Below are 15534 nucleotides of genomic sequence, written 5' to 3'. Positions count from 1 at the left end.
AAGACAATATAGCCGTAATCAAACAAGGCTTCATATAACTTTTGGAAAAACGAAAAATAAAAAAAGATTATATAAAATATGAATGAGAAATAACGCTTCAATGATTTTTCTGAGTTCCTTGCAATTTTAAAGTAGACTACGGTTCTTGATACTGTTGGCGGCATATTCAGTAAGGGTGCAAGTTAACGGTCCCTGTTTCGATGACTTATACTGTGTGGGTCAGTTGCTATGGGGCATGCCGTAATAGGATCTATGTAACATGGGTCATAGAATCTGTTCTTATGATGCGTATCGGTCGGTCGTTCCAGTTTGTGCGTGAAGCAAAGTACTAAGTCTTGATTTCCATTTTTGGTGAAGAGAGAATATATTTTACAGATTGAAAGTATAGCACTAAAAAGAAATCGATTTTTTTAACAATTCTATCTTATAAAGATTTTAATACCAATGAGAAATAATATAGGTGAAATGCCAAATATTTTTTCCCGTAGTCAAACCAAATATACAAATTTTGAAAAAAATAAGTAATTTGATCTGGAAAATCTCATTAAAACAATATTTGCTTTTAAGTATTTGATATCGACAGTAAGAAAATAATTACTAATCAAAACTTAAAAAAAAAAAAAAAATTCTAAAACCGCATTAAAGCTTTCTTAACATTAACTATAACTACTAATGTAATTTTCACATATAACTATAACAATTAACATAACTATATTTTTCCTGCAAAAAGTATTAGTCTCTACATTACTTTTGACATTATTTCAAGACACATGACTTTTCCATCAATATCTTTGTAGTCTTCGTTAATTACATTTTGAATGCCTTTTCATGTGCTTTTGAGCAAATGAGCTTTGTTTTATTTTCGAAAGATACAAAATTCTCAAACCGAAAAGAACTAAAAGGAAAATTCAGATGACTCCCTAAAAATTATCGATTTGATGGCACAATTTCAGCTGTCATTGTGCATAATTTTAGCACATTTAATTTCCACAGAGGGCATAAAGTCTCATATCACAGGTTAAATTACTGCTTAAACTGCTACATAATGAACTCTGGATCTACTTTCATATTTCAAAAACATACATTTCAGAACATGGTTATGAGCTTAAATACTCATTCGAAGCTAAACCTTCCCTACTAAGAAATAAGGTCGATTCTCCTTAATTAAGAAACTTCTCTAATCTACTTAACTGTTGATTTATTCTTTAAGAAGCAATTTTAGATATTGTTTTGCATGCATGGATAAATTAATTTAACACTCCTTTTGAGACGATGATTTAGCTGTAATCATTTCCTCTTCTTTGTACTAGGCTTTATTTGAAAATTATCTGTAATGCTTTAATACTGTTTTAAATTTTGTTTGGTGAAAATATTATGATAAACTGTTTGGAAATATGTCAAAACTCTGCTTTATAAGAAGAAATAAAATTAGCATTAAAAGTTTTGGATAATGTTACTCAAATTAAAGCATCAATTAAAAGTGTTTTAAACATTATTTAATGTTTGCTTCTTTAAACAGCTAATCGTTTTCTTTCTTCAATATATATAATGCACTTTACATTGTATCGCGTATTGCATTTTAATAATTTTTCCTAACATGCAAAAGGAATTTTCTTTTAAAATGTTTGCAAAACATGAAGATAAAGAAACCATTTGATAAAATATCTTTTATTTTCCTCTCAATTATATTAAGACATCTTTAAACTGTTAAATTACTCAAACAATTACTGAGTTATGTTTTGAAAAGAAATATTAACAATCTTACTGCCAGAATTGTTTCGTGTCGACAAAATTGCATGATATGCACTTAAATCATTAATCAATATAATTTATATACTGAATTAACTTTTGTTTTAAAAATTTCTTTTAATTCTATCTTAAGTATCGAAATTATTTATTGTTCTGTGAATTATTAATGCTTATAAAATCTCAAAAGTTGTTTCAATGGCCTGAGGGTACAATTACAGCATATTTGCTGCTAATTTACAATTGTAATAAACTATGGATATAATAGAAATTTACAAAAGCTACTGACTTTTTGAAGCAAAAGACAATAAATTGACTTTAAAATTGAAAATCAGCGAAGAATTCAAAAGAAAGACACTTATAGAAAAAAGTGAAGTAAAAAAAATATAATTAATGTCAATTAAAGGATTATATTCTTTATTTAATGAAACTTTATCAAAATTTCAAATTATTAGTTTTAAGATCTAAAGAGTATTAATCTTTTTATTATCAAACTAGCCAAATTGTTTGAAAGAATTACAAAGCAGAAATAAAAAAAATATTCTAACGCAACATAAAAATTCACAACTTATCTTATTAACAGAAAAGGCTATGAAACTCTTTAGGTTAATTCATTTTTATTTTTTTATATAGTTTGTGATAGTAATGATACCCTGTTCCAGCTTAATTATTCACCTCTGAATTCTAGCAGAGAAGAAAAAGCATAGTGCTTGCAGTTGCTGCTGAAAATATCTCATGGTCTTAAGCAAAGTTTAGATTAATCCATAAAAGCAATACTTTTCGTTTTACAATTTATTATTTTAAGCTTTTTAAGATATAAAGCGAGGAATGTTTACATAATAAATTGGTGAAATTTATCAATGAAATTGAATTTATTTTTAAAAAAAAATTATGTGCTAATTTAGGAAATCTAAATCTTATATGAGGATTTGTGAACAAAACGATTATGAAAATAAATTTTATTTATAAGTAAAGGCATATAATTCAAAATTCGATTTAAGCCTAAAAATTTGATTTATGTTAACTTAAATTAAACCAGAGTAATCCAGCTGTACAACTGGCACAATATACAGAATCATTTTCTATTCTGATGCATTATGGTGATGATTAGGTGTGTGCCAAAAGTGGCGTTACACCGGTAAAAAGCTCATAATTAAAATAAAAAAATAGAATTTAAATAACTATTAGAGGACCAGCTATTCAAAAAAATCTTTTATATGCTTGTCTATTAAATGCAAAAGAAACTAAAATCAGCCAAAGAAAAAAGAAAAAAAAACGGAACAAACAAACAAAAAAAGGAACAGTCATGAAAAGAAAAAATGGAGGTCTAAATGGCTCAACCAGAAGAGCCTACATAATATTCCACAGCAACAATATCATTGAAACATAATTAGTAAATAATAGATTTTACCAAAAATAGGCTATTTAAACTTTGAAAACAGAAAAAAATAAAAGCAAATAGAAAAATATAAATAAACTAATGAAAAATAATAATAAGTCAATAAATGAAAAAATAAATGAACAGAAAAATAATTATATGCAGTGGCTCAGTCTAAGGTCCATGATCAGGAACAATAGGCTAGATAGAGTTCTTTTTGTTTTTGTTTTTCTGACACTTGCAAGATACTGTCCACTTTTAACAGTGCTTGACAAACTAGGATAAATTATTACTCAATTTGAAAAATCCTGCTTTGATTGTGATATAGGAAATCCAGGATAGTTTGAGTTTCTAAAGTCAATGTATTATTAGATATAATTTGGGAAATATTTTGTTGAGGTTTAATAGATTTTCTCAAATGATGAAGAATAAGGCAATGGCAATGTAATTTATCATATTAATAATGAAAATATAATAAATATTGCAAATTTCTTTCTGTTTCCGTTCAATTTTAAATAGACAGATATTAAAATTTTGTTCTATCGATAAAGCAAATAATATATACGATTCCAAACTTAAGCAGTAAAATTAAGCTTTTAATATATCATTTAAGAGTAATTTGCACAGTGTATTTTTAAGGAAGTTGGATGGATTTGAACTTGGATATAATGAAGCATTCCTAGGTATTTTTAATGGAATTATTTTTCAATGTGCATGATGTAACACTTCAACATTCAAAATAATGTTGAATTAAAGATTTTCTTTTGATATAATTCTGTAAGATATATTTAATTGTTTAAATATTTAATTTTTGTTTGAAATTTAAATGTTATATATATATATATATATATATATATATATATATATATATATATATATTTTAAAACTCATTTTCACTAAGGTGCTTTAGGATATTAGTAATCATATATTATTTTTATCATATAAACGTAATTGCTATATTTTTTAAAAATATAGTAATTGCGTTTTATAATATAATATATTCGAAATTCAAAGGATATTTCAACTTAAAACTATTTTTTTACAAATACACATCGTTATTAGAATGAATTTTTCTTTCTGTAATTCAATTTGCTTCTGTGAGAAGCTTGAAAGCTTATACTTAAAAACAACAGACCAGTTTTATTTGTTTTTAGTTTATTAGTATTCAAGTAAATTGTTTGCAAGATTCTATTTAACAAAAAACGGCTTATATTTTAATATAAAAGAATAAGTAATTATCATCTAATGATTACAAAATATAAATGAATGTTTTATTCATAATTGTTTATTTCAATTATTTTATTTTTTTGCGAATTATTTAAATATAACTACAATGTTACATGTACTTTAACAATGCTATGTAAAAGATGATGATAAATTCACCTTAGAAAATTAAAGTTAAAGGCAGATTATGCTTTACTGCGAATTTTGTTTGTATAGAAACATTTTTGTGAAATCATTTTTAATTATTTTGATTCTAAATCATGATCGTTTTGATATTCTCATTATTGTTTTCATTATTGCAATTTGTATATTTAAAAGTTTTAATTTATTTTTAAAATTTTTTTATTATAAAAATTACCCATATAAATTAGTTTGAAGGTATGAATTACTGAAACTATTTTGTTGCAGTAGTGAAGTTTGTGAAGTTTATAATATGTAGTATTCTGAAACTTTATTTAAATTATAGATATTCCACTACTTAAGAAAAAGAGTGCCAGTTAGTATAGTATGAAAGAAAGCACAATGCTTGTTTACCACAATATATGCGTATTTTCACATATGATTTATACAAAGCTACTAAAACTAAAATAAAGTATTTTTAAGAATTTAAACTAAACTACACAAATTTAAATGTTATATTTTACATATACGCAGATTTTAATGACATCAAGTTTACTAGCTAAAATCTACGTATTCTAGTTTTCCATATAAATTTGCTTTAATAATTCTCCAAGAAAATCCTTCAATCTAATATTTTCAGAATGTGAATTCTACTTCCCAAATATTTTTACTCTATTGTTCAAATATTTCAATCTCCTTTTGTTAAAATATAACTTTTGAAGCGAGATTACTTAAGCCGAATTCTGTGTTCTTCCCAAACTCTTGTTTAAAACTAATGCCTTTGAAATCTCTATTGAGATGCATTGAACTTCCTTTCCTTATCATAACATATAAAAGACATAACAGTTACCTATTGAAAGTCAACTTGCAGAAATCTTTTCATGCGATTTTAGCATTTATGGTACTCTGTTATATGAACGCAATGCATAAATATATTTCCTGCTGTTTGGTTGCTTATAGTTAAGATGTTTCGAGCACGTATTTTATTTTTATTCTCTGTTGCGAGTATTTCAGAACTCGTGAAATCCCCTTGTTTAAGCCTCCCAGAATTTAAATGTAGTTTTCTTTTACTGCTTATTTGAATTAATTTTCTCGAAATGTTAAGATCATGACAGCCAATTTTTAACATGTTGTGATGTGTAGAACAATGTGAGTAAATAGTATTTGTAAAAATGTGTTCTAGTTTCCCCATCGACATTTTCGTGTGCTTATTCTATTCAGTTCATGTTATGTGGTGAAGAAAATAGAATCAGTAATTTTTACCTTTTCCATTGATCACATGGATCCAATATTTAATAAGGAAATTATTTTTTGATGTTAAACCAAGTACCAAATTTAATTTATATTAAATTTTGTGCATTTGAATGTCTTTGTTCGTTTGGTAATTGTGCTTATATGTTTGAAAGAACACAGAGCAAAAATTATCTTCATCCCGGTAGTGTAAAAAGATTATTAATTTAGATTAATCAACTCTTCAATTATTGTTTTTTGCATCTGTTATATTTAAATTTAAGACACAGAATATAATGTTTTCCACGCATTATTTGAATATTTTGGAAGAAATTCTTGGAGACATTCGTTTGCAAATAATTTAAAATTACTTTTGAAAAGGAATATGAAGAATTTATGGCATTTCCAGCATCAAATGAAAATGTCAGGGGAAAAAGCACTTATAAATGAGCGTAAGTGACAGCTAATAACACAAAACGCGTCATTTGAAGATAATTTGCTGCTCTATCCGGGAATTTAATGGAGATATAGATAATAGAATTCGTTTAAAACTTTCAAGCAACACCGCCTTTTTCCATTTGAAAGCGCTTTGCAAAATTATCTTTACAAAAGTTCACAAGAACTGCAATCAACTTATTAAACGTGACAGACAAAAATTAGAGCTTACACAACCGAAAAAATCATTAAATTTTCATACATCTAAGCGTGCGACGTTTAGATATCGGATATGGTCACGCATTAGAAAGTGATCATTCACTCCTGTCAGGCCAGTGATTGAGGCCAGTGATTTTAAGCCGTCATAGCCCTTACGATAATTTGATTTTTACATGCCATGAATTATTTTATACAGCAGATCTGATATTAAAAAGACTCTAATGGTTCTGCTTTGGGTTAATATGTGTTATTTAAAGGAAAGTTTGTCCCTTCTTTTTTAACTTGATCAATTCGCATGTTTCTACTATATTCTGAGAAAAAGAAAAAAAAATTGCTTTCCATCGTTTTTATTTCTTTTATTTCTAAAAATAAAAATAATAGTCAAATTTTACTTCTTGCTTAATATTTTTCGAATGTTCATTTTTTAATTGAGCTAAATCCATATAAATCAGTAAAACAGTATACAACAGTTCAAAGTATTCTACAGAATAGCTGGAAGAATCTTCACGTAAAAATATGACATTTACAATCTGTGAAAATTCATGTTGTATTTAAGTGTGGCCTACAATAAATTCTCTGCTATGGTGCAGATATCATTATGGTTTTATTGTGTGGAAGTTTGGAAGGATAATTGCCCAGGTACCAACTTCGTTTAGGCTTTTATAGGATTACGGATATTTTTCTTTGGGTGCAAGATGATTTTGACACAAAAACCTGGATAATGGAAAACGACGCCTTTTTCCATGCAGAACAAGTGGTAGAAACGCAGTTAAAATGTACGATGAACAGTACCTGTTAAAATTATTAGCCCAAGCAGGCAGAAATTCCCAATTAAATAAGAGTAACAGTACTCGAAAATGCTCTCGTCGTCTATAGCTCACCATCTAGCTTTATTAGAAAGATTTCCAGGGAAATTAACTCCCTCGAATTTCTAGAATATTTAGAGTTTACCAAAAGTGTATGAAGTCTCATGAAAATCCTTAGAGAAATCATCAGATCTTGGATATTAATAGAGACAAGACCATAAATCTTGTATTTCCCAAAACCTTCATTTTTGTCAACAAATGTGGCTCCAAGGTTGGATATTTCTGCTTAGATTCTCCGTAAATCTTTCGTTCCATCCATAACTATAACTTTGCCGGGAAACAGTAACAGTCATAAAACTAGTTTCTGCTGGATACAGCTAAAAATAATTTCCAGTAGCCTTCATAAGCTTCGAACAGGACAATATTTTAAAACTTCAACATAATTTAGGCAAAATTCGACTATAATATACCAAATATCAAATAATTTTTTAACAAACCATCTTTGTAGGTAAATTATGATTATGTTTGAATTTCTAATTTATAGTTCACCTTTTTTCGCCCAAAAAATATCGATACAATATTAAAATGTACGAGATATTGCTGTTTGTAATAAATTGGAGTTTTTTTCTTCGTCCGAATAATTTTATTTATTACAAATATTTCCGATTTTATTCTTAATACTCTAGAGGAGGACGGATGTTATTTTTTGAAGAAAATTTGTAACTAATAAATTGTGATATAGTTAATATCGTTTTTTATTTTCATTTTATTTTTGACAAAAGACTTCAATGGTTGAATTTAAAACAATGAAATATTTCGATGAACTTTATAAAACTATATGAAAAATAAAGGAGGGAAATCTCGATGCTTCTATCATTTCAAATGGTTTTTTTTTATTTGCCGAGTATAAATATGAAGTGAATCAGTAGTATTATGTTTAAATGAATTATGAATTTACGCTTTAATACAAGTGACTTTATTATCTGATTTTAAAAGCAGCAATAAATAAATAAAAAATTAGAAAGATTCTCCATGAGAAAACAATAAAAAGATATTTTACTATTCAAAGAAATATCCTCACTGAAGATTCTACTCAACGAAATTACTTTAAAATACACGAATGCATTCAAAAATCAAATGGAAATTTCTCCCTGGTTCTCCTTCCTTTTTTTTTTTTTTTTTTTTTTTTTTTTTCGCTTTGCATTACATAAATGTCTAAGTGTCCTTGCAAAGCTAATCGCACTTTTTCTGAAAGCATATTTTATTTATTCAACAGTGTCTGTTTGTCATTAAACTGAATCAGTAAAGACGATTTAAAAATATAAAAAAATCATAATTGTATGTTTTCTGTGCTAATTTATACTAGATTCTTTATCTATTCATGGTGCTGAGAGCACTTTTTACAAGTAATCTGCTGAGTCATTACTAGTAAAAAGTATCTTGAATTGTAGTGAATATCCCAATTAGGAAATTTTAAAAAGCGTGTAAGTAATTTCATATTCATGTATTTTTCATCTCCTAAGATCCTACCATTTAAGGAAGTAAGATGTATGCAAAAAAATTTTAGAGAAAAGAAATTAATGATTTGAAAAAACCTTTTGTTTTGTAACAACTTACCTCATTACTCGGCGCATTAAATACAAATTATAAGCAAATTATAACTTTTTATAATGTACTATGCTATGTTTTAATTGATTGCACTAAAATACATGTGAAGTTCCTGTTTTATATCATATAATTTAAATACAGCAGTGCAAACTATTACTGAAGTCTATTTAAAAACTTCCGAGCAAATTTACATCAGCAAAATAAATATCTAAGAAAATAACAACTAAATTAAAACAACTATTCAAAATCTTTCATACCAGAAGAGCGAACTGCGAATTCAAAGGTAATTTTAGCCACCATAATTATTGATCTCTTTGCTGCAATCTGGATTCTACAACAATTTTTCTGCCGAATCCTTTTTAACCGATTTCTTTAAAATCTCAAAGCGTGCGACCTGCTACTTTATAATCTAAAAGGATTTTATTATGATGCGAAAAAAAATTATATACAGTTCCCTATTTTTTCATGTTAATTTAATTCCAGAAATATTTTATGCTTACAGTATATTAACTATTCTGCCTATGATGATCTGCAGATCAAACTCAGACGATGAATATATGTGAAATTACCTTTCCCATTTCAAGCCACAATAAAGAAATCGAAATAATTAGGACGAAAAAACATTTTGTGTTTCATATAAAATTTCTTAAAAATATTTTTCAAATATTAGAATTCTTTCAAACATAAGAAATATTCAATAATTTTTTTACTTCACTCAAAATTGTACTTATTTGTGTCAATAACCAGCAGAAATAACTTTAGAATATATAGAATATTTCAGAAGAAAAATCATTCGTTATGAAATTTTCATTTAGTCAACATTAATGCAGATAATGTTAATCAGTATTTAGAGTTACAACTAACTGAAAATTAACAATTCTCTATTGATTTCTTAAAGTTAGTTCCTCGCTTCAGCTCAAATGAAATTATTATTTTGATACATATACAGTTTGGTGTGGCAAGTGAATAACAAAATATCATTTACATGTCAAAAAAATTTTTAGTAAAAATTATCAAATACACAACGTTCAGTATTGTGAAAGAAGTACCAAAAAATACACTAAAAAAACGAAAAAAAAAAATTTACTAACGAAAAATACACTAAAAGAGAATTTTAAAAAATATACCAAGAATGAACCAACTCCGACCGGTAATCATGTTGTAAAGCTATACAGCTAGATGAAACTGTACGTTCTCTTCAAAAGCACCATAACAATTAGTAAACTAACAGCTTTCAAATAAAGAGTTCTATGCGTTAAGTCATGAAAAATTGCTTCCCCCCCCCGCCTCTAAAACTTGCTCATTTTTCTGGTTCAAAATGAGTCTACTGTAGGAATAGGATTATCATAATAATTTTAGCTGAAATCTGAACAAACCGACTACGGTGGGGGATCACAGTGTAGATTTTATATCTACTATAATGTTGCAAATTAATTTTTGCATTGGCACATAAACTGAAGAAATGAAATAATGAACACATGAAAATGCAAAGGAAATAATTTTTTCATAATTAAGAAATTGCATTAGTGAAAAATAGAAAAACATCCAAACTTTTAATATTTAGTTTGAGCTGGGTTTTAAAAAAGAAATTCCTTTCTTTCTTACGTTCTATGTCGTGTTTTTTTTCAGTAAATATTTTTCAGAAAATTCTTTTCAGGAAAATCTTATCATTTTTTACTTTCTCGTACACAAAGAGAAAATACTGTAATCGTTAAAAAATTCGAATTCAAGTTTTTGATGAATCTCTGGTTTTCAAATCTTCCTGAACTCAAAAAATGCATTTTTGTAACTATATCTGTCTTTCTGTAAATATCATTACACAATAAAGCTTTGATCTAAATGGATGAAATTTGAAGTATGGTGTTTATACAAAATTTGTTGATTTCTTATTTTGCAGTGTTCTAAAAAGGGAAAAACGGAATTCAATTTGAAGCTCAGCAACTATTTTATAACTTTCAAGAATAATCTCTTTCTCTGAGATGTTCAAATGATCCCATCAACTACAAATTACGAGACGGTACTTAGTGTGTGTAAAGAATGGATATGATTTCATTAATGGAAGTCAATGTAAATTACGTTAGATTTTCCTTATTACAATCAATATTTCTCCCACGTTATGCACTGGCTTAAATCCGGATGTTTTGATGACCTGGACTTAAGCTTGAAACCAGGAAAATCGTGAGAAATCCGTTCACATGATATACTTAATTATAAGCAATGAAAAGACAATTCTTTGCCCATAATAGATCAAAGCAATTTATTTTATGCTTGAATGCGAAAATAATTCATGTGATTAAGTTTTAAGATATTAGTGTGCATAAACAATGCTTAGCTTAGCAATAAACAAGCTTAGAGAGACTCTAAAATATTGTAGCTAGAATTCTTGCAAATATTCACGTCTTGAGATCACTTGGTGCATTTTGGTAATAATTATCTGCTTACAGACGCTATACATTCATTTTTCTGCTTTCTATATCTAATAAAATATAGATTTCACTGTTTCAGTTCAGATCTCAGACAATTATTATCTGAACTAAGAACATTTTGTGGTTTCTTAGCAGTGATTTTTCCTCAATGAAAACCGAAGATAGGTATATATTAAGAAAATATATGCCTCCAAATATCAAGAACATTTCCAAGTTAGAAAATCTATTGTGAATTATCTGAAGTTCATAATTCTTAAAAGGTCTCATAAATTTTTCATTAGTAATTCGAGTAGCGAATTCACATTTGTTTGTACCATAAAATAGTAACATTTCAATGAAGTCTCTTTCATACGAAATGGTTCTTAAAATATATGAAAACTAGTATCTTATTTTTTTTATAAGTTAGGAGATAAATTACATTTGCGATGTATTAGGATCATAAATTGCTTCCATAAAAATTCATATCTAATTTAGATAAACCAATATGCACATAAGAATTCCAACCTGCAGATATTTAGAGAAGATCGTTAGAATAATACTTCAACCATGAATAAAATATTAAAAAAAAAACAGAGAATTATTTCTTTCGTACTACATTTAATGAATAATTTTTAACAAAATATTAACACTATGTTAAAATGAAAACAGTTTAAATGTTTTCATCATCGGAATGTTATGAAGTGCCATTCATTATGAATCATCATTATAAAATATAAAAATTAATAGACCGTTAACATTTGAATATTTCTATAGAAAACTGCCTGATTTACAAATGCATTACCGATCAAGAGCGGTTGCTTCCTTCAGGTACTGAATATGTTTCTTAAACGCCCTTGAATCGATCTTCTACTTAGCATACAGCCTAGCCAGTTTGATTAATTTTCGAATTACAACATCTTACACTCAGATTTTCGCTCACTGTCTCCCTTTGAAGAAGTATGATTTCAAAATCGAAGGTTCTAATTTAATATTACAATTTCAGTCTTCCCTTTATAGTCAGAGGGCTATTTATCATACTCAAAATAGGTTGCTTTCAAAAAAGAAATTCTGAGTCTGAAACAGGAATAACTTCTTTTCTATTAATTGGATTTTTTCATTAAAAATTAATATAATTGAAAATTTCCAAACTTATTTGGATGATAATTTCAGAAGCTTTATTAGCCGACTCCTCCAAGGATAAACTCAAATACATTTATAATTAATTTTACTTATATCGTTATTACAAATGTATTTCAAGACTTGGACACATAAAATGCTTTAGTCCCTTGTTGGATATTAATTAAATATATGTACTCGCAAAGTCAAAACATGAACTGATAATGTAAGGCATCATAGAAATGTGTGCCTTGAAAACATTCTTTAACTCACTGTTGCTCAAATATATCTCTACATCATAGATTTTACTGCCTTCTCTGAATTACAAATATTTTCTTTTCTATCTTGAATTCACTTAAATAGGGATATTTGTTTAAGAATTTACCATAATCTTTTCCCTTATTGAATTAAATATCCTCTTTGAAAACTGTTGCCGCCAATAATGTGAGATGATCCTTAAGGCTCTGCATTAATCTGGGAGTTATTTGAAATTTCTTTTAAGGAAGGAATATGGAAAAGGAATATTTAAATATTAACCTTCCAAAGCCTTAATTTTGGCATGCTGGCCAGGGATTCGTTGCCTGGGATTTCAGCATCCACCATTTTCTTCCAATAACTTTATCAACTCGTTAAACAAGATCTTCTTTTGCTACAATCCTGCGGCTTTGAACCGAGTGGTTTTCATCTTTTCCCTTAATTAAAACCTGGCAATAATACCAAAATAATAATTTCAGCCTAATAAGGATCTTCAAAGAAATGTTGATGGTAACTTCCCGCGTCACTGATGGTAACAATCTTTGAACAAAGTATAGGAAATCTTTTCCTCAAATATGACAAAAACTAAATCTTCACATTGATTGTTTCAAAAAGCAACAATGATTCTATATATATTATCGTATTATATTCATTTTGTTCTTTCTTTCGTCTTTTTTGATGGTCAATCGGAGCTTGAAAAAACTGCCCTCATATTTTATCATCTGCATTGAAAATAATAGTACTCCAATATTTCTTTTTTTTTTCAGTGCTTTTACTGAATTTGTGGAGTGCCAGCATGAGTTCATACTGCGAGATTGTGGCCATCATGCTCATCAATTCTTCCAGAATCAGCTAGATCGTATGTCCGGGTCTCTCCTCAACGAACACTGCGCTCTCTTCACTCACGGATCGAATGCGTGCTCGTTCAATCAAAATGTTGGAGTCAGCTTATTTTCAAATGATTATTATATGTATCGAAGTTTATGCATGTTGGTTACTGCAGTGACGGCACTGTTATTTTTTATTCAACGATGACAATAAAATTGTTTGTTTTCAAATTGTACTTTTTTAAGAAAAAAATTCCCAATATTGCCTAACTGGCAATTTGTTTGTGTTTCTTCCATGTTAAATATTTAACAATAAATGCTTCTTAAACAGCATTAACTTTCAGATCATTCCGCTAATTTCATGTCAACATTTTCGATGGTATCTATGTGGAATGTCTGAAAATACAGTTTTTATTTATTATTATTATTATTATTATTATTATTTCTTATTCGACGATGACAATAAAATTGTTTGTTTTCATGTTGCACTTTTGTAAGAAAAAATTCCAATATTGCCTAACAGGAAATTCGTTCGTGTTGTTTCCTTGTTAAATATTTAATAATAAATGTTTCTTAAACAGCATTAACTTTCATATCATTCTGCTAATTTTATGTCAATATTTTAGATGTTATCTAATTGGAATGTCTGAAAAAACATTTTTTTTTAATTTTTTATTGGACGATGACAATAAAAATGTTTTTTTAGAGTTGTTATTTTATGAAAAAGTGTTTCCAATACCACATATCTGAAAATAAGTTTATTGTCTTCATATATTAAAATTATAACAATAAGTATGCATCATAAAAATGTTCAACCAGATTATTTCGCAAAGTTCATTTAAACATTTATGATAGTATCTGAGCGGAATTTTGAAAGGAAAATCAATTCAGATTTTTAATGTTCCACCATATCAAATTTAAAGCTATAAAATAAGGACTTCTGTTCTTCGGAATATTCAATTTCAAAATAGAATAACTAAAATAGCAAAAAATAAATAAATAATAATAATAACACTTCCTTTAGATCATTTGAATCCATCTGTTATGAATCTTCTGAAATTGTTCAGGCAGTAAATTTGATTTTAATGAGCATTCTGATTTGTTTGACTATTGATTACATTTTGTCCATAATGTCTAACACTAGGAACTGAACATTCATTTCTGAAAATTGTTACTATTTTATTCAGATTTACATTTCTTTTCCTACCTAAAAAGAAAAAAAAACTTTAACTACTACCCAAAGAAAGAATTCCCCCAAACAAACTATTTTTTTCTTGGATACAAATGAAAGTATATATTTAGTGCAAAAAGTCATATACATATAAATTTAGTTAATCTGAACTAACAAGCATCACATACAGATTTCCAGAATTTTCTCATCATCTTAAATCGAATCATGATGAATAATATATATGAAAATTGTATACACACAAGAAACAGCCAATAATATCAATCGCAAATCACTTCAGAATGGCAAATGACGTCAAAAAAGTCTATTGAATTAGTGTCACAGACACTAGATGAACTTTGATTCTCATCTACTTACAAGTTGTTTCGTCTATGTTGTTACTTCACGTTGTTTTATCTTCTAAAACAGACGCAATGGAATAAAATAATTATTGGTTTAGTATACATTCCTTATGTAACTTCCTATAATAAAAATAGCATAGTGAAGAAATTCTCTGCTGATAATCAGCTTTTGATATGCATAACTTGAGCATGAATGCCTTCCTGAAATGCTTTTCTTCTGCCTTGCTGTCTATAAAAATAGTTTACAGATTTGGTGTATGGCTGGATGATTATTTATGTTCGGATTTTGTGACTTGCAAGCAATTCATTTTATTAGAACCAGCGTGAAATTAAGAAGAATAGAGAAAGCGTTGATAAGAACAGGGCAAATATGAAATCATGTAAAAGGTAGAAGGCGATATTAAATAATTTAGGCGGTCATAAAAACATTGATTTCTACATATAAATTTAAATATATAATTCATGAAATTGTTTTATTTTTTTCAGAATTTCTGAATAAAAAGTAGTATTTCCTGAAGCAGAAAAATTAGAATATTTCTGCGTTTGAATGCAATGCAGATAGTTTAAAATAACAAGCAATAATATTGAAAAAAAATTTTAATCTGAGAAACATTTTGAAAATTATTTTTAACACA

General features: G+C 27.5%; 1 protein-coding gene across 1 annotated transcript in view; it reads left to right on the top strand.

Moving 5' to 3' along the window:
• Nucleotides 1–13579, top strand: part of LOC129961052 (uncharacterized) — a 179818-nt gene extending 166239 nt beyond the window's left edge. Inside the window, exon 5 of the mRNA XM_056074855.1 lies at nucleotides 13310–13579. Within this exon, the coding sequence (XP_055930830.1) occupies nucleotides 13310–13577 (268 nt within the window). The 3' untranslated portion in view covers nucleotides 13578–13579. The remainder of the gene's footprint in view (nucleotides 1–13309) is intronic.
• Nucleotides 13580–15534: the final 1955 nt, after the last annotated feature.

The sequence above is a fragment of the Argiope bruennichi genome, chromosome X2, assembly GCF_947563725.1.
Source record: "Argiope bruennichi chromosome X2, qqArgBrue1.1, whole genome shotgun sequence".
Taxonomy (NCBI): domain Eukaryota; kingdom Metazoa; phylum Arthropoda; class Arachnida; order Araneae; family Araneidae; genus Argiope; species Argiope bruennichi.
Note: the sequence above shows the minus strand (reverse complement) of the source record. Positions and strands in the feature narration are given on the sequence as shown.